Consider the following 20,027-nt stretch of genomic DNA (forward strand, 5'->3'; position numbering starts at 1 on the left):
GTAATTTTTTTAATAATAATACTGTAACACTTTACAGTCTTGTCTATTTTCTTAAAGCATTTTTGTTACACTCTTATATATATATATCTAACTCTGCTTTACAGAGGTGCCAAGTCCACCCATGAAACTTGGAGTTGCAGATGTTACCAAGGACAGCATTACCATTGCGTGGACTAGACCAGAATATGATGGTGGAAGCAGAGTGACCAGTTACCTCATCGATGCTCTGGAGAAAGGACAGACCAAGTGGGTGAAGTGTGCCACTGTGAGGACCATGAACCACACCAGTAAGGGCCTGAGGGAGGGTGCTGAGTACTTCTTCAGAGTCCGCGCTGAGAACCACGCCGGACTGAGCGAAGCCAAGGAGATGATTGTACCTGTTGTTGTCAAGGAAATACACGGTATGATCTTCAGCTTTATTAGAGTATCACCTTTTGGAGCATGGTTATTTTATTATTTATGTTATTGTATATTATTGGTTTCATCGTCCCTGGAAAATGGGGCACAACACAGAACATGGACTGCACTGCAGAACAATGATCAAGTCACAGGATTTTATACACAGATTATACAGGAAAAAAATATTGTTCAGTAAACAATAAGGGACAACTTAGGGACATCACTATGACATCATCAGTGCCTATGACATCATCAGTGATGTCATAAGGTGAATTGCTCTTATGACATCATTATGACCATGATCATTGTGATCATCAGTGGGACAAAAATGTAAACAGATAAGGCTCTTTCACACACAGATCGCGCAAAAATTGCCGTTTAGGAGTCCCGTAAAGCCAGCCGCCTCGCCACAGAAATTGCTTTCACACGAGCCAAGCAGCACGGCCACATTACCGTGCTGCTGTGTACTTTCAGGTCAAATCCCCTGCTCCCGGATTGAAAGGCGAGCGGAGGGATTTCCTGCTCCTCCTAGCCCAAATGTATATTTTCATAGGTTAGTGTAGCCTAGGCTACTGTATGATGAACGAATTCATTCAACAAGACTTCCCTCCTAGTCCGCTGAGCAGGGAGGATAGTGCACTCGCATGGTGGGCGGGCAGATCGATATGGTGTCCTACTAAAATTGGAACGATACACGACCGCCCGCATATCAAACAGCTGCAGTCTGCATAACGTTCGTCGGGGGAATAGTAGAGCTGCCGAAAATAATCGATTCAGAGATGCATCGCGATGCTTAATAGGACGATTCTGAATCGATTAACAAATATCAAAAATCGATTATTTAAATTTTTTTTTTTTTTTTTTTTTTTTTTTTTTTTTAATAATCAAATAAAATAGAATGTAAGTACATGCAGTTGTTTATTTTAATTATGGATCATAATACAATGCAATTCCAAATGCACTTTTATTTTAAAAGTAGCCACACAGTGAGAAAAAAGAAAGTGAGAAAAAATAAATCATGTATTGCGGAAAAAGTGATGCATCGATTTAAGATGCATCGAGATGCATCGAGATGCATCGTATAATCGAATCGAATCGAATCGTAGACTTGTATAATCGAATCGTATCGAATCGTGAGATCAGTGAAGATGCACAGCTCTAGGGAATAGTATAGGCTATAAATGCACATGACTACTTAACGTTTGTAGTTTTTGTAAGGGAATGCACAGAGCTGATTTCGAGAGGGAATAACCTCAGACCAACTCGCCACAGACAGCTGCCCTCTGAAGCTTATTATTATATCCGTTAATTTTACCTACTAATGTCAACATCGTTTGAGCATAAAGCCTAACCGCACGGAGCATTCCTCCTGGCGTCCCTGCAGTCATGATTGTATAGGCTACTTTTTTTACTTTCACTCGTGCACTTTCTTGATACATGAGGTGATTTCCCCTGTAATTTTTTTATGAATGAGCAGACCATTCGACCTTTTCCGGCTCGCTGCGACGACCTTTCAAGTGGAGGCGGGTTGCCAGGTAACCCGGCGCTGTTACTACCTCCCGTCGCGGGACAAAAGGCGTAAAACAATTGTCCACCAAAGCGCGTTCACGACTTTCACATCGGAGGCGCTAATCCTATTTTCCGTGCATTTTTCGGCTTTCAAGGCCGGTGTGAAAGAGCCTATAGACAGAGATTGCCCACTTGTCCCTTTTATATATATATATCGATAGATAGAAGATATATTCTGTTTATTTCTATCAATGCATCAAAAGAAATTCATAGCTTATAACGATAGTTGAAAATGTTATCTCCCTTTCATGAAAATTTATATTTGACCATGTTTTTAAAGGGTTACTTTTTGACATGCGGAATATCACATCATCACATTCTTTTTTCTCTTTTTTTATTCAACAGAGGCTCCAGAGTTTGACCTGAAGAACTATCCTAAGAACACAGTTTATGTGAGAGCAGGGCTCAACCTGACCTTTGAGATTCCTCTGACCGGCAGGCCCATGCCTAAGGTGACCATTTCCAAGAACAACATCGTCATCAAGGGATCCAAGAGGCTCCTGACCGAGGTCACCCCCGAGAGCCTCGTCATCACCCTCAACGAGAGCACAGCAAGTGACGCCGGCAAATATGAAGTCACCGCCTCCAATGTGGGTGGCACCACCAAGATCTTCATTATATTCATTGTCATGGACAGACCTGGACCTCCCGTTGGGCCTATTGAGGTCGGAGAGGTTGGAGAAACCACGGTGTGTCTGAAATGGGCTCCTCCAGAGTATGACGGCGGCAGCCCTGTCACCAACTACGTGGTCCTCACGCGTGAGACCAGCACACCTTCCTGGACGGAGGTCTCCTCTAACATCGCCAGAAGTCAAATCAAGGTGACCAAGCTGACCAAGGGAGAGGAGTATCAGTTCAGGATCAAGGCTGAGAATCGCTACGGCATCAGCGACCACATTGACACCAAACCAATCACAGTCAAGCTTCCATACAGTAAGTCACATCACTGCAATGCATTTTAATAGTGTAACTGTAACTACCTTGATCCATTACTCTGTGTTATGGAGAAATAACTGTTAATTCAATCAGTTTCAGAGTGTAAAGTTGAAATGCCAAGAAACCTATTTAAATTACACCTATTATGGGGGCATGATATCTATACTAAGTTAACTATAACTATAAGGGAAAGGAATCATCTACCTATCCTGGGTTACCTCTGAACTAAATGTCCACTGAACAGTATTGCAAAGATAAATGTCTTTGCGCCCATTACAGCCATCCCCGGACCTCCGTCCACACCATGGCTGGGCTTTGTGTCCAGAGAGAGCTTGACTGTCTGCTGGAACGAGCCGGTGGCCGACGGTGGAAACACTGTGATCGGATACCACCTCCAGATGAAGGAGAGGAGCAGTATCCTCTGGCAGAAGGTCAACAAGACAGCCATCGCAGGCAACCAGTGGAGGGTGACCAACATCTGCCCTGGACTCATCTACGAGTTCAAGGTGGCGGCCGAGAATGCAGCCGGCATCGGAAAGATGAGCAAGACCTCTGAGGAGGTGCTGGCTATCGATGCCTGTGGTAAGGATCCCCCCCCCCCCCCAATGTCTGCTAAAGCAAGATCATTTGAGCAGTTTGACTTTGAGGTTTGATCATATCTGGATATGGGTGAGTTCAGAATTTACATACATTTGATTTCAATACATTTTAAATGAGTCAGTCATGCAAAAAAAAAAAATCACAATTCACTTTTGAGGTGACCACAGCCCTGAATAATATAAATATAAAACCTCACATTCAGAAAGTCTCTTCAGCATTATTACTGTATGCATTTCCTGGATTGGAATCTGGCCTGCGACCTTTGTCCTCTCAGCCAATCATTACTGTCTGTCTTAACTGTCAACTTTCAAATAAAGGCAAAAATGTATTACCGTACATTTTTCTCATCCACCTCAAATTGTATCTTTCAGAGCCCCCAGCAAATGTCCATGTCACCGAGGTCACTAAGAACTCAGTCAGCCTGGCCTGGCAGAGGCCCCCCTACGATGGTGGCAGCAAAATCACGGGCTACAGCGTGGAGAGGAGGGAGGCTCCCAGCGGACGATGGGTTAAAGCCAACTTCACAAACATCATAGAGATGGGCTTCACCGTGTCTGGACTGACCCAGGACGAAGCGTATGAGTTCAGAGTCTACGCCAAGAACGCTGTTGGCTCCGTCAGCAACCCCTCTCTGATCGCCGGCCCGGTCTCCTGCATTGATTCATGCGGTGAGTTGTCTTTTCTTTATAATTAAACCTATGGAAGACTATTTCCACCACTGTGAGGAAAAAATATCTTAGTAATCTTAGTATTTATTTTGAGATACTAAGTCATTGTTTTGATAAACTAAGTCAAAATAATGAGAAAGTTCTCATTGTTTTGAGATACTAAGTCAGGGGTTCAACCTTTTTTGGCTTGTCACCCCACTTTGACATCACAAAAATCGAAGGACCCCAGACATTCAATTGTTGTGTACTTTAGGTGTACTCCTATGTAATACTACTGTACTCCATTCTAAGATTAAACCCTTTTTCCTCTGAATTCTGCCATTAATCTCAGAATTCTGACTTTTTTTTCTCAGAAGAGACAATTCTGACATAAATCTAAGAATTCAAATTTTATTTTCAGAATCGTGTTTTAAATTGTGTGTGGTGTAAAAATAAATACATAAATTACTATATACTGTCATTATTTTTTGAGTAAGTTTCTCATTATAATGACTTACAGGATCTTGTTTTTCCATCACACTGGCAGAAACGGGCTTCCAAATTAAATAGAATGCCTGGTTGACACTATGTATTTATTCATTGCTTATATTTATATTTATCATCTCCCAGGTGCCCCTGCCATTGACCTGCCTCCAGAGTATCTGGACGTGGTTCAGTACAAGGCTGGCTCTGTTGTGAAGCTCAGAGTAGGCATCATCGCCAATCCTCTACCCACTATCGAGTGGCTAAAGGACGGGAAGGAGCTGGTGGCCACCTCCTCAGTGTCTGTGGAGAGCACCACCGACTCCTCTGCGGTCTTCATCAAGGACGCCACGCGCCACAACACAGGCACCTACCAGATCAAAATCAAGAATGTCCTGGGCTCAGCATCTGCTACCATCAGGATTGAAGTGCTAGGTATTCACTCATATCTCTTTTTATCACTTTTTATCACATTCCATCAATCAGAAACAGTCATTAAAAAAAAATCAATTTTCAACATGTTTTTAGGAATAAAAAATGTATACTGTATAGATCAGGAATGATATATAAACAAACCCCTCTGTAAAAACCTTCAGAATATAGGTATGAATAAAACTGGAAAGCCTGGTGTATGTAAGTGCTACTGAAGTGGAAATTTCTGGCTCACAGTATGAGAAAAAATGCATTTTGAAAAAGCGAGTACAATGTTATATAAACCAGGCTATGAATGATATTTGATCATCCCCCTCTGTAATAACCTTCAGAATATACTAAGGAACCTGCCATGCCTCACCTTAATGCACTTTATCTTTTGACCTTCCCTAGACAAATCTGGTCCCCCACCCGGCAGCATCACCTTCAACTCGGTGTCAGAAGACAGGATTGTGCTGAGCTGGGAGGCGGTGCCCGAGGCCGACCAGGGCGGCTACAAGGTGACACACTATGTGGTGGAGAAGCGTGAGACAAGCCGCGTGATCTGGAGCACGGTGTCAGACCAGCTGGAGCAGACCAGTGTCAGCGTTGGCAAGCTGGTGAGAGGGAATGAGTACGTGTTCCGCGTCATGGGCGTCAGCAAGTATGGCATGGGAGAACCTCTGGAGTCCGAGCCAGTCGTTGCTAAGAACGCCTTTGGTGAGTGGTTTACAGAGGTTATCAGGCTGTAGAATATTATGAATAGAAATAAATTGTAAACATGCAAATGATATATGGAGTAATATGAAGTAGATTTTCCAATCAAAACACCAAACAATTACTCCACTATATCCAGGTGTGTGTTCTACTTTTCTCCTAATGGTTTGTGGTAATAAGACATTTTTTACTTCAAATGTATCTTTTGGACGTTGTTCACATATCTTTTGCATTCATTTCAACAGTAAATCCTGGGCAGCCTCGTACCCCTGAGGTGACCACCATCACCAAGTCCACCATGGTGGTGGAATGGGACAAACCAGGTGTAGATGGAGGCAGTGCTGTTAGTGGCTACTACCTGGAGAGACGTGACAAGAAGAGCCTGCGCTGGATCAGAGTGTACAAAGACCCTATCACCGACATCAAGCAGTCTATCTACCACCTGACAGAAGGAAACGAATACCAGTACCGTGTCTGTGCCATCAACAAGGCCGGAGAAGGACCCTTCTCTGATATCTCGGACTACTACAAAGCTGCCGACCCAGTCGGTAAGTGCAGTGATAGCTGCAAGCTTCACAAATGTCCTACAAGAATAAGCAGAGAAAAACGTTTTGCATACACAAGGCAAAACTATGGAGCCGGGTGTGGCCATTGGGGGAGATAAAAAGTGATATAGAGTCCACGATTTACTGTAATGTGTGCACGTTTTAGTCCATTTGTGCACACTAGATACAATTCGTTACCTCTATTCCATTAACACTAGAAGGGCCAGAATTCCATAACTACTAGAACGACCGTAAGGCCGTCTGTCCATATAGCATATTTTGCTGAGCTTCAGTTGTTTCCAATGAGGAGAGAGCATATGCGAGCATCTGCGTCCATCTAGAGAAAGTACGCTGCACCCAATGTATTTTTTCAGAGTGCTCCGCCTTTTTTTTGCGTCTGCACCCAGCGTTTCCAGCTGAACATATCTGAACTTTTCAGAAATGCGCTGGTGTCGAGCGCTCCTTTTTTCCATCAATCTGCTACTTGGAAGTGCGCTGGGATCAGCGCTCCCCAGCGTATTGCCAGCGTTTAACTGCCAGGAAAAGACACTATATGGACACACGGCCTTAGTGGTCATTTTGACCACTAGATTCCAAACTCTATTATCTCTCATGATAAATACCCAATTGAGAGATGAATGCATTTATTGTGTTCAGATATATTTTAAAAAGACAAAATAACACAAAAATGTAAAAATTTAGTCTAGAACCCTGGGAAATTCAGTGAGGTCAAAATGACGGCCTATGGTCTTTCTAGGTAAAAACGATAATATTTTCTTTTCCTTTTGTGTAATTCATATACAACTATTTTAAATTACAATACAAACACTTTCCTATGAAGTTTCCTAACATGTAAACAAACAGAGAACAAACAAACATTGCCCACATGCTCCCTTGTATAGATAGATAGATAGATAGATAGATAGATAGATAGATAGATAGATAGATAGATAGATAGATAGATAGATAGATAGATAGATAGATATTTCACACTGGCTTCACATTTCCATGCAGGAAACTAGGGTAATCTGAGAACTATGACCTCTATGACGTCTCTTCTGTACCTAACCTATACTTTCTACTCCACAGATCCACCAGATGAGCCTTGCAAGCTGAGGGTGGTGGATTCCACCAAGACCTCCATCACCCTGGGCTGGTCCAAGCCTGAGTGGGACGGAGGCAGCGAGGTGACCAGCTACATGGTGGAGAAGCAGGTGGAGGGAGAAGAGCAGTGGGCTCTCATCACCTCGAAGGGGGAGGTGAAGACCACAGAGTACGTGGTCCATGACCTGAAGCCAGATGTTAACTACTTCTTCAGAGTGTCTGCTGTCAACTGCTCCGGCCGTGGAGAGGCCCTGGAGATGACAGAGCCTGTACAGGCCAAGGATATCCTGGGTACGTTAAGCACACTTAACATTTTCAATATCAATAATTAGAGTAAATATTGCCACAAGCTTTAATAATCGGGGTCCAAGGAGATTGCAGAAGACCATGTAACCAATTACAAGATATAGCATCTGAACATATTGTGCACCAAGTTTGGTTAAAATGGCTTAAAGCAATTTTGATTAATGAGCATTTATATCAAATTTAACTTGAAGAAACCGGTCTAAAAAAATTTTTATTTCAAAACTGATTGACATATCGAAATTTCCTTAGATGATCCAAAAAAGTTTGGGGACGATTGGCCCAACAGTGAAAGTGAAACAGAGAAAGTTTTAAATTTTTAGAGCAGAAGACCATTGGAGCAAAAATGTAGATGAATTAAGAGATTAAAATTATGAAATAATTTTGACTAAGCCAAGCTGTTTTCAAGATATTTGCAAAAACATAAAATTGGTTGTTATAGTGCCACCTTGAGGTCAGTGAGTGTCATTTTATGTGCCTGGGTAGTGGGTGGAATTTGCAACCCACATACAAATTTTCAAAATAATGTTTAGTATAAAAATACACTTGGAATGTAGCGAATGCTTGATCACAATCGTTTTCTTAGAGATGTCTATACATGATAGCTACACTTCATGACCTAATCACATACTTGATACCCTGTTTTTATGACCTTTGCATGACCCTCTTTTTTATGCTTCATATACAGAGGAAGCCCAGGTAGACCCAGATGTTGCCATGAGATCTCACTACATTGTGAAGGCTGGCAAAGATGTGGAGCTGTCTGTCCCGATGAAGGGCCGACCTACTCCCATTGCCTCCTGGAGCAAGGGTGAGGACTGCATCGACCACGACCCCAAATACGAGTTCCACCACTCGGACACCACCTCGGTGCTCGTCATGCGCGAGGTGACCAGGCTGGACACCGGAAAGTACACGGTCAAGCTGGAGAACGGCGTGGGAGAAGCCAAGACCCTGATGCTGTCTGTGAAGGTCCAGGACACGCCGGCCCAGTGCAGGAACCTGGTTCTGAAGGAAGTGACCCGTGGAAAGGTCACTCTCTGCTGGGAGCCTCCGCTCATCGACGGCGGCGCAGACATCACAAACTATATCGTGGAGAAGAGAGACTCCTCCAAGAGAGCCTACTCTGCTGTGACCAACAAATGCACCGAAACGACGTACAGCATCGAAGACCTCTCCGAAAAGACGTCCTTCTTCTTCCGCGTGTCAGCGGAGAACGAGAACGGCGTGGGGGACCCGTGTGACACGGCCGAGCCGTGCAAGGCTACAGAGACCCCGGGACCCGTCAAGGAGGTGTCTATGAAGGATTCATCCAAGACCTCCATCACTCTGCAGTGGCTGAAGCCCGACTATGACGGCGGCAGCATCATCTCCGACTACGTCGTTGAGAACAAGGTGAAGGGCGAGGAGGACTGGTCGATTGCAGGAAACAGCAAACAGTGTGAGTTTGAAGTGAAGAAACTCAAGGAGCACTCGGACGTCTTCTTCAGAGTTGCTGCCAGGAATGACAAGGGCAAGGGCGACTTCGTAGAGGTCGGACCTATTAAGGTGATCGACTACATCATCACACCTGAAGCCTGCCTGGCAGAGTACCCGAATGGCAGACTCAGCATTCGCCTGGGTCATAACGTGCACATTGAGCTGCCATACAAGGGCAAGCCCAGACCCACCATCATCTGGCTGAAGGACAACCTGCCTCTGAAGGAGAGCGACGTGGTCCGCTTCAAGACCACCAACTGCAAAGCCACACTGATGATCAAGAACATGACGAAGGAGAATGAGGGCAAATACACCTTGACGCTCGACAACAAGATCAACAGGAGGTCATTCCACATCCATGTGATCACTCTGGGACCGCCATCCAAGCCTGTGGGTCCCATCCGCCTGGACGAGGTGAGGGCTGAGAACATCACAATCTCCTGGGACGAACCCAACGACGACGGCGGCGGAGACATTACCTGCTACTCGGTGGAGAAGCGCGACACCTCCCAGACCGACTGGAAGATGGCCTGCTCCAGTGTGGCGGTCCAGGACACACCTCAGTTCAAGGTCCCCCACCTCATCAAGGGTGTCCAGTACCAGTTCAGAGTGTGTGCTGAGAACAGGTATACAGTGGTGGTAGAAGTACAGAAAGACCCTACTCAAGTAAAAATGTAAATATTAATTTACAAATATACTCTGGTAGAAGTTGAAGTACCGCTCCAAATCCTTTACTCAAGTCAAAGTATAAAAGTACGTAGACTTAAATGTAAAAGTTAAAGTATTTAAAGTACTAGGGTATCGGCCCCTTTGGGGCTCACCCGCCGCACGGGCTCGCCGCAATCAGCTCAGCTGCTGCGCAGCCTTGCCCGCAGCTCGGCTGCTGCGTGGCCTCACCTGCTCTATTGGCATGCGCACCGTACAATTACCCAACTTCGCATCGCTGATGACATTACTGTCACTGATGATGTCACAATGCCTATGACATTACTGATGATGTCACAATGCCTATGACATCATCAGTGCCTATGACATCATAAATTATATGATGATTTTGGTCAATAATGATGTCATTGATGACATCACTGATGATGTCATAGACATAGTGACATCATCAGTGGGACAAAAATTGCTCCCTTTTATATAAACTAGTGCAGTGCCCGTTCCCCCATGCACCACCCCATGGGCGCTTCCCCTCGCACACACACTGCAATCTTATCTGTCAGGTCCCCCTAAGCGCAAGTTGAAGTCGATCCGACAAACGGTTCTTGAGGTACGCGAAGGACAGACATACAGACAGTCCTGGAATAAGTCCAAATTGCATGAAATGCGGCACCGCACTCCATCGGGGTCCGAGCAGCGCACTCCCCAAGTTTTAAGTCACAATCGGACAAATGTTTCTCGAGATAAACTGCTTTTTGTGTTGCCAGTAGGTGGCACTATGACAAATTGCAAGAAATTCAGCGCCGGACTACTTCGAGTTCCCAGGAGCACACTCCCCAAGTTTGAAGTCGATCAGATGAATGGCTATCGAGATAAACAGCATTTTTTATGTTGCCAGTAGGTGGCGCTATGCCGAATTGCACGAAAACAGGGTACTGCACTGCACAATAGGGCACACTCCCAGAGTTTGAAGTCGATCCGACCAACGGTTCTCGATGGCATGCAGCAGATGATGCTCATCCATAAGCAGTGGTGGAAATAGCCAGGTTTTACTCTGGGAACCCTACTTACACAGGATGGGGGTTCCCGGACTGGCAAGGGGCCAGTCAATAAACATTAATATAAATTTTTCTGTAGCAGATTGTAGGATTTTGCGGTGTCAGCCGGAGTTTAGTCTCACATTTTTTTGCATAGTTAATACATATACTGTAAGTGCCTGGGTGGCGAGCAGACAGCCATATTTGACAATTTAGCTGGAGCTCAGTCAAATTTTATTTAACCTTAGTTTTCATTGTGAATTAGGAAATTGTCGGGGGGCCACTGTGCACCTATCGCAGACCGCATCTGGCCCCTGGGCCGCAAATTGAGTATCACTGCCCTAGAGGATATTATTTCCGAATGCGTGACTCATTATAGCCTACCATTATAGCCACATAAAAATCTCTTAGAAATCTCACTTAACTAAGATCACTGGACAGCGCTATTTAACAATTTAGCTGGAGCTCAGTCACACTTTATTTCACGTTGGGGGGCCACTCTGCACCCTATCGCGGGCCGCATCTGGCCCCCGGGCCGCAAGTTGAGTATCACTACCCTAGAGGATATTATTTCTGAATGCATAACTCATTATAGCCTACCATTATAGCCACATAGAAATCTCTTAGAAATATCACTTAACTAAGATCACTAAGCTCTACTGATTATTTCCCCTTGATTTTATTCATGACAGACTTGAATATTAATGCTGCTTATTCAGCCTACAAATACATGTTCTCCTTCTCTACTCCTTTTATTCATGACAGACCCCCCTCATTCTCGACCATTCATTATCAACGACTCTACTCACAGGCCATTCACCCTCAACGACTGTACTCACAGCAGTGTTTACTCATCACTTACTGTCAACGACCCTACTTAAAGCTGGGTCTGGGGCTTAGGGCTTGAAGGAGCAGAACTGAAGACAAATATTCAAATATTGAACGTGTTTTGCGTCCAAATCGCACGAAAACAGGGCACTGCACTCCGTCGGGTCGCCATCAGCGCACCCCCCGAGTTTGAAGTCGATCCGACCAACGGTTCTCGAGATACGTGAAGGACAGAGAGAGAGACAGACAGACAGACGCTATCGTCATTATAGTATAGATAGATAAAAATAAAGGATGAAGGATAAAAGTAAAAGGCATTCTCTAAAGTAATGTTCTAAAGTAATTTTCTAAACTCGTTTGATACATAGCGAGTAAAACTAAAAAGTCTTCAGTGAAAGAAAAACTAGTAAAGTACCAGATACTTTAAAATCGTACTTGAGTACAGTAGTGAAGTATTTTTACTTTGTCACACCCCTTCAGGTACGGCGTCAGCGTGCCTCTGGTCTCACAGATGGTCATCGCCAAGCACCAGTTCAGGCCTCCAGGCCCGCCGGGCAAGCCTGTGGTTTACAACGTGACCAACGATGGCATGACCATTCAGTGGGAGCAGCCCATCTACGATGGCGGCACACCCATCCAGGGCTTCCATGTGGAGAAGAAGGAGAAGAACAGCATCATGTGGCAGAAGGTGAACACGATGCTGTTGAAGGAGAGGGAGTTCAGGATCCTGGAGCTAATCGAGGGTCTGGAATACTCCTTCAGGGTCTACGCCCAGAACGACGCCGGCTTCAGCCGCATGAGTGACGAGAGCAAGCCCACCATGGCCGTCTCTCCTGTTGGTGAGTGCTCGCTCCCACCAGGCGGCAAGCTCGGGCTTTGACAGAGGAAGCCACGGAAGTGATACTGAAAACTATAGTTCCTTGAATTGGCCACTTGAGGCTGGCTCCAAACGGGATTTGCTCCTTGTTCACCCCCATGTTCAAATGCTTTATAACAGGATTAAACATGTTTACAGCCTGGTTCAAAACACAGTTTGGGTCTATATACAGTAGCTAATTTAATTTTTCATAACAACTGTACGGGGGTGAATTTTTATAGAACTCATCCATTTGGAGTAAAATAGACAATAGAATAGTCACCTGTCCAGCTTGATCACGGACCAATAGATGAGATGAGATGAGATTAACTTTATTATTATTTATATGAAATTTGTTTCAGGCACAAAGGTTGGTACAACTGCTTAACATATAATGTCAGTAACACAGATACACAAACAACAACAATGGACAAATACACAGAGTTTGGTTCCATCAGCACAGAGAAATGAACTCATGTCCCCAGAGGCGTGTGGGGGAACTAAGTCCCCACCAAGTGAGACAACTTGGCATTGGCCAACAGAACTAATCCTGTTAGTCATAATGGTGACATCACATACGAGGAAGTTAAAGTCGACCAAAAGTAAAGTGCAATTTGTGCCAATGTCGCAGGGAAAGAAGACAACAACTCAATACATTTGGCTGACTTTATTCCCTGCGGCACTGGAGCAAAGCGCAGCACACCAAAGTACGGCCTCAAAAGTGCATTGTAACTCATCGGGATAAAAATATAAAAACCAAATAACCTGATAAATAATTAAAAAGAAAGTAAAAACAATAATTCAATCCTAAAACTAATCTGGTGACATCACATACGAGGAAAATAAAATCGACCAAAGTAAACCAACTACCGTAAGTGTCCGCAGTAAAGTGCAATTTGTGCCATTTTATATATATATATATATATATATAATAATAATAATAATACATTTTATTTCGAGGCGCCTTTCATGACACCCAAGGTCGCCTTACAGTGCATAAAAACAGTTTCAAGTAATAAAACATATACAACATATACATAGAACATATACATATAGTTTCAAGTAGTAAAAATATATACAAATTAAGAACAAGGCAAATTACAGCAGGGAGTTAGAGGGAGTAGGCCAGTTTGAACAGGTGGGTTTTGAGGTGGGATTTGAATGTTGTGATGGTGTCGGACTGTCGGATGTGTGGGGGTAGGGAATTCCAGAGCTTGGGGGCAGTGCAGCTGAAGGCCCTTGCACCCATGGTAGTGAGGCGGTGTGAAGGGACAGTGAGGAGACCAGCAGTGGAGGAGCGCAGGGAACGGGAGGGGGTGTAGTCGTGCAGGAGGTCAGAGAGGTAGATGGGTGCTTGGTGGTTGAGAGCTTTATAAGTGAGCAGGAGGATTTTGTAATTAATTCTGTATGGAACAGGGAGCCAGTGGAGTTGGATGAGAATGGGGGTGATGTGATCAGAGGCTTTAGTGCGGGTAATGATCCGGGCGGCAGAGTTCTGTATGAGCTGGAGTCGGTTGAGGAGTTTGGTGGGGAGGCCGGAGAGAACAGAGTTACAGTAATCAATCCTGGATGTGACAAATGCATGGATCAAAACTTCTGTGCTGGATTGGGAGAGGGATGGGCGGAGTCTAGAGATGTTGCGGATGTGAAAGAAGGCAGTCCGGGTGATATTTTTTATGTGGGGGGCGAAAGAAAGGGTATTGTCCAGGGTGACACCGAGGCTTTTGACTTGTGCAGAAAAGGGAACAGGGAAACCGTCAATGGTGATGTGGGGGGTGGGGGGGATTTGGGATTTGGTGAGTGTGTTTTTGGAGCCGATGAGCAGGGCCTCAGTTTTATTGCCATTAAGTTTTAAGAAATTCCTGCTCATCCAGCTGTTGATGTCATGGAGGCAGGCAGTGAGGGAGGTGGGGGGGAGGGTGGAGGTGGGTTTAGTGGAGATGTAGAGCTGTGTATCGTCGGCGTAACAGTGGAATTGAACACCATGGTGACGGAGGATTGTGCCCAGGGGAAGGAGGTAAGTGATGAATAGTACTGGGCCCAACACTGACCCCTGGGGGACACCCAGTGAGACAGCAGAACACCCAGACCTGTGATTCCCAAGTTGTACGAACTGATGTCTGTCTGTGAGGTATGAAGAAAACCATGAGAGTGCAGTGCCGGTGATCCCAATGTCAGCTAGTCGTTGCAGGAGTAGTGGGTGGGAGATGGTGTCGAAGGCGGCGGTGAGATCAAGAAGGATGAGTATGGTGAGTAGTCCAGAGTCAGCTGCACGGAGGAGGTCATTCGTGATTTTGACAAGGGCTGTTTCGGTGCTGTGTTTAGCGCGGAAACCGGACTGAAAGGGTTCATGGAGGTGGTTTGAGTCAAGGTGGGACTGTAGTTGTGCGGCAACCACCCTCTCAAGTGTTTTGGATATGAAGGGAAGGTTGGAGATGGGGCGGTGGTGGTTCATGTCAGATGGGTCGAGACCGGGTTTTTTGAGGGTGGGTGTGATTGCGGCCATTTTGAGCTGGGGGGGGACGGTACCAGAGGTGAGGGAGGAGTTGATTATTTTTGTGATTATGGGGGAGATGGAAGACAGACAGGCTTTGACAAGGGCAGTGGGGAGGGGGTCAAGCTGACAGGTGGTGGATTTGGCTTTTCGGATGAGATCGGAGACGGAGTGTTCTGTGACTGAAGTGAAGTTGGAGAGGGGACGGATGAGTGGCTTGGCCAGGGTAGCCATCCAGGGTGGATCACTGGCGGGAGTGTTAGATGAGGCCAGCTGTTGGTGGATGGTGTTGATTTTAGAGTTGAAGAATTGCAGAAAGGCAGTGCAGTGATCAGAGGTGATGTTTGGGGGGAGGGTCCTGGGGGGCTGAAGTAGATGGCTGACTGTTGAGAAAAGGGCCCGGGTGTTGCCTTTACCAGTGTTGATGAGGTTGGAGTAGTATGAGGATTTGGCAGTGGAGAGGGCGTTCTTGTAATGGTGAAGGTGATCGGCGTATAGTTGGATGTGAACAGAGAGTCCGGTTTTTTTGCATAGCCGCTCCAGTCGGTGGCCGGCGGCTTTGAGCTGGCGGAGGTCAGTAGTGAACCAGGGAGCAGTGTGTGTGAAGGAGACTGTGCGGGTTTTCAGGGGGGCCAGAGCATCAAGTGAGGAGGAGAGACAGTCATTGTAATGATTCACCAAGTCAGCAGGGGAGGAGAGTGGGGGGGGGCAGGGGTAAGAGTTGATGAGGGAGGTGAAATCAGAGGGGTTGATGCGTTTTATGTTCCGAAAGGAGATGGTCCGGTGTTCTTTTGCTTTTTGTAGGGGGACGTGGATGTCAAATAATATAACTTTATGGTCAGAGATGGGGAAAACTGCATGGGCGAGGTTACAGGGGGTGAGACCAGTGCAGCAGATTAAGTCTAATATGTGACCTTTATTGTGCGTTGGGAAATTAACATGTTGAGTGATGCCGAGACAGTCCAGGAGTGAGGTGAAGTCATTTGCAAGGGCATTGGACGGGTTGTCAATATGGATGTTAAAGTCACCCTGTAGGATGACAATGGGGGATAAGGCACAGACAGATGTTAGGAGTTCTGAAAATTCAGTGAGAAAAGCAGCAGAGGGCTTTGGTGGTCTGTAAATGGTGATAATGATGGTGGGTTTTGAGCCAGTGAGTTTTACAGCAAAACATTCAAAGGAGGAGAAGTGGGGGAGAGCGACAGTGGTGACATTGATGTTCTGACGGTGGAGTACAGCGAGGCCGCCGCCCCTCCCGGTGGAGCGGGGTTGACTGATATATGTAAAGCCGGGTGGGATGGCTTCATTGAGCTGGGAGAAGTCATTTGGCTGTTGCCAGGTCTCAGTAAGGCATAGGATGTCAAGTTTCCTGTCCAGGATAAAGTCACGCACCAGCAGTGCCTTGCTGGTGAGAGATCTGACATTAAAAAGAGCCAGTTTGAAACAGACAAGCGGGGTGTATGTGACTGCCTTAGGCAGGGGGAATAAAACAGTGTGATCTACAGTACGGGCAGCAGTGCGAGGGGGGCGGGGCTCGTTGGACCAGAAGGAGTGAATGTTTATGTTTATGACTGGGGGTACAAGGGGGACAGAGTTGACAGTGTGAGACGATGGGTAGACAGCGTAGCCTACATCAGAATCAGTAACATGACATGTTTCGGAGGGAGGTGAGGAGGTGATACGTCCTCCTCTCCGCCAGGGGGAGCTGGTGAGAGGATTTGCATCAGAGGAGTGTGTGGGCAATTGACCAGGAGTGGCCAGGTGGGGAGGGGAGGGGGAGGGGGAGGGAGGACAGAGGTGGACGTGAGCAGCAGGGGCAGACAGTCAAGCAGGCATGGCCGAGTGGACAGCAACAGCATGACGGAGATTTGCACTGAGCATTTTAACGCCTAGAGTGCTAGGATGGAGGCCATCTGCAGCGTACAGGGAGGAGCGTTCCCAAAATAGATTGAAATTATGGATGAACGTGATGCCGTGGGAGATGCAGGACGATTGGAGCCAGTAATGGAGCGCTAACAGACGACTAAATCGCACGTCACCATGACGGAGAGTTGGGATTGGGCCAGACAGATATGTGGATTTTCCACTAGCTGTGAGCAAATCGAAAAGTCGGATGAAGTTCTGTTTTGTTTGTTCGGAGTGTTGACGGCCAGTGTCATTGCAGCCCACGTGAAGGATTAGTTTTGTGACAGAGGACGGGAGTGAGGCGAGGATGGCGGGGAGTTTATCAATGATTTCAACTGTCGTGGCCCCGGAGAAGCAATATGTGATGGCGTTGATATAACGAAGATTTTTAATGATGGAGTCGCCAATAATTGCTACAGTTGGAGGGAAAAGCGGAGGCGGGGGTGATGAGCGATGGTCGGGACCTATAGACTGATTGGGTTTACAGGAATTAGCGACCAAACTATATATATATATATATATATATATATATATATACTGTATATATATATATATATAATATTATATAATATTATATATATAATATTATATTTGTGCCAGCAAATTAATAAATTTAGTTGACTTTATTCCCTGCGGCACTGGAGCAAAGTGCAGTATACCAAAGTGCGGCCTCAAAAGTGCATTGTAACACATAAATAAATAAATAAAAATATAAAAACCAAATAACCTGATAAATAATTAAAAAGAAAGTAAAACAGTAATTAAGACGGCAATTTACAGCACGCTGGCACCTGCAGGACACGGCAGTGTCGGCAGTCTGTTCAACAATTGAATTGAAGTTGGAAGGAAGGAGAGCTTAAGGCGGTTCCCCTTACATCTTTTCGATCTGTATCTTCTGCCCGAGGGCAGTAACTCGTATTCGGTGAACAGAACGTGTTGTGGGTCGTCGAGGATTTTGAGCACCAGACTGACAACATTTTGCTCATAAACAGTTTGAAGGGGAGCGGGGTCACTCCTTCCCATCACTTTCCAAGCAGTTTTTACAGTGCTAGCGATTCTGGCTTTGAGCTGGACGGACAGTGTTCCGAACCAAGCAGCCATCCCATATCTGATGAGGCTGCCTAAAACACCATTCTAGAACGTCATCATCATCTTGTTACTTACGACGAATAATCTAAGCCTCCTGAGGAAGTGGAGTCGCTGACCTAAATTGCTACACAGGTGATCAACATGAAAACTCCACTTGAGAGAGCTGTCAATGTAAATGCCCAGATAATTGCAGGCGGAGCTGCAGCTCTGGGAAACCCCTGGTCTTGTGCCATCTCGCGTGAGCTGCGCAAGGACCCCACGATGACGATGGCCACACTCCCATACTCTAGGCTTCAAAACGGGAATCCAAAAACTAATGGGTGACATCACGCTGACTCTCCATAGATCAATAGATCATATTTTCTCTATCCGATATGGCTCACATAAGCAAAATCACGTTAAATAATTAAATTAATGTTCATATTGAACCGAAGGTTTTTTTTCCTTCGGATTTCCCCCCCAATATTGTACTTGGCCAATTCCCCCTGCTGCCCTGGTCGCTGCCCCACCCCCTCTGCCGATCTGGGGAGAGCCATAGACACACACATGCTTCCTCCGATACATGTGCAGTTGCCAGCCGCTTCTTTTCACCTGACAACGGGGAGCTTCACCGGCAGGACGTAGCACGTGGGAGGATCACGCTATTCCCACCAGTTCCATTCCGCCCTGAACAGGCACCCCGAATGACCAGAGGAGGCGCTAGTGCAGCGACCAGTGCATGCCCCCATTCCGGCTTCCCACCCGCAGACACAGCCAATCGTGCCTGTATGGACGCCAGACCAAGCCAGAGGTAACACGGGGGCACAAACCTGCGACCCTCGTGTTGGTAGGCAGGGAATCTACCGCTACACTACCCGGACACCCGAAGGGTAATGTTTGGTGTGATGTCAGATTAAACTGACATTTTCACATAATACTGTATCCCTACCATACTGTTCTTGATATCTCAAAATCACCATACATGTATCATCACAATATAATTCCACTGAAAGACGTAAACCATAATTTTGAATTATCATCCAGCCCTACTTCAAAAATATATACATACAAACACAATATACAATACAAACTGTAAAACTCTTGAAAGAAACTACTCTAGTTTTAAAATGTTTACTTGTATGTAGTTTAATTGAATAAGAGTGTAAATATTCACTGTGGTAAAAAGTCAAATGAGTCAAATGATACATGTCGTTTTTTAGACCCCCCTGGCCAGCCTGACTACATCGATGTGACCGGTGACTCAGTCACACTGAAATGGGACGCGCCAAAGCGTGATGGAGGCAGCAAGATCACTGGCTACAACATCGAGAAGCGCCAAGGCAAGGGCCGCTGGTTCAAGGCGAACCTGACCGACGTGCACGACTGCCAGTACACCGTCACCGGGCTGGCCATCAACGAGCGCTACGAGTTCAGAGTCATCGCCAGGAACAGCATCGGCGTGGTCAGCCCGCCTTCCAACTCCTCTGGCTTCATCGTGGTCAGGAGTGAGAACGGTGAGTGGTGATGGGACCGTAGTATTTTAGAGGGTAGAGAAGCTTGTGACGGTAAGGTTGCCGGTTTGACTCCCAGGGCTGGCTAGAAAAATGTAGTTGAGGAAATTTCATGAGTATAGCTCTCCCCTCCCTCAGCAAGGCTCAACCCAGCAGATGCTACTTAGTGGCCAACACTCAAAAACTGGGTAACCCTTTGTTTTACAGGTCCCTAACAACGTATCAACTATTTCTAAGTAGACGTTAACAAAAAACACTATTACACACTAATGTGGCTAATACAACATATTTACATTCATATGTATTTACCAGACCTGTAAAGTGAAGCTGATGTAATTATAACTATGTGAAGTGGATGTCAAAACTATGTATAAGTTGTATAAGTTCTAAGTATGTAAAGATGAATGAATATGAATGCAAATATGTTGTTGTATAATTATTAGCATTAGCACAATTAGCATGACTGCTCTGT

The 20,027-nt window shown here is 45.7% G+C and overlaps 1 protein-coding gene across 1 annotated transcript in view; it reads left to right on the forward strand.

Annotated features, from left to right (window-relative positions):
• The window catches only part of ttn.1 (titin, tandem duplicate 1), a 252,137-nt gene that overhangs the window by 185,456 nt on the left and 46,654 nt on the right, over nucleotides 1–20,027 (forward strand). Inside the window, exons 113-123 of the mRNA XM_083637998.1 lie at nucleotides 105–401; nucleotides 2,314–2,901; nucleotides 3,184–3,486; nucleotides 3,876–4,172; nucleotides 4,782–5,069; nucleotides 5,460–5,765; nucleotides 6,008–6,310; nucleotides 7,397–7,702; nucleotides 8,403–9,819; nucleotides 12,202–12,560; nucleotides 19,265–19,558. Of these exons, the coding sequence (XP_083494124.1) occupies nucleotides 105–401; nucleotides 2,314–2,901; nucleotides 3,184–3,486; nucleotides 3,876–4,172; nucleotides 4,782–5,069; nucleotides 5,460–5,765; nucleotides 6,008–6,310; nucleotides 7,397–7,702; nucleotides 8,403–9,819; nucleotides 12,202–12,560; nucleotides 19,265–19,558 (4,758 nt within the window). The remainder of the gene's footprint in view (nucleotides 1–104; nucleotides 402–2,313; nucleotides 2,902–3,183; nucleotides 3,487–3,875; nucleotides 4,173–4,781; nucleotides 5,070–5,459; nucleotides 5,766–6,007; nucleotides 6,311–7,396; nucleotides 7,703–8,402; nucleotides 9,820–12,201; nucleotides 12,561–19,264; nucleotides 19,559–20,027) is intronic.

This window comes from Poromitra crassiceps, assembly GCF_964638095.1.
Source record: "Poromitra crassiceps genome assembly, chromosome: 6".
NCBI classification, from domain to species: Eukaryota; Metazoa; Chordata; class Actinopteri; order Beryciformes; family Melamphaidae; genus Poromitra; species Poromitra crassiceps.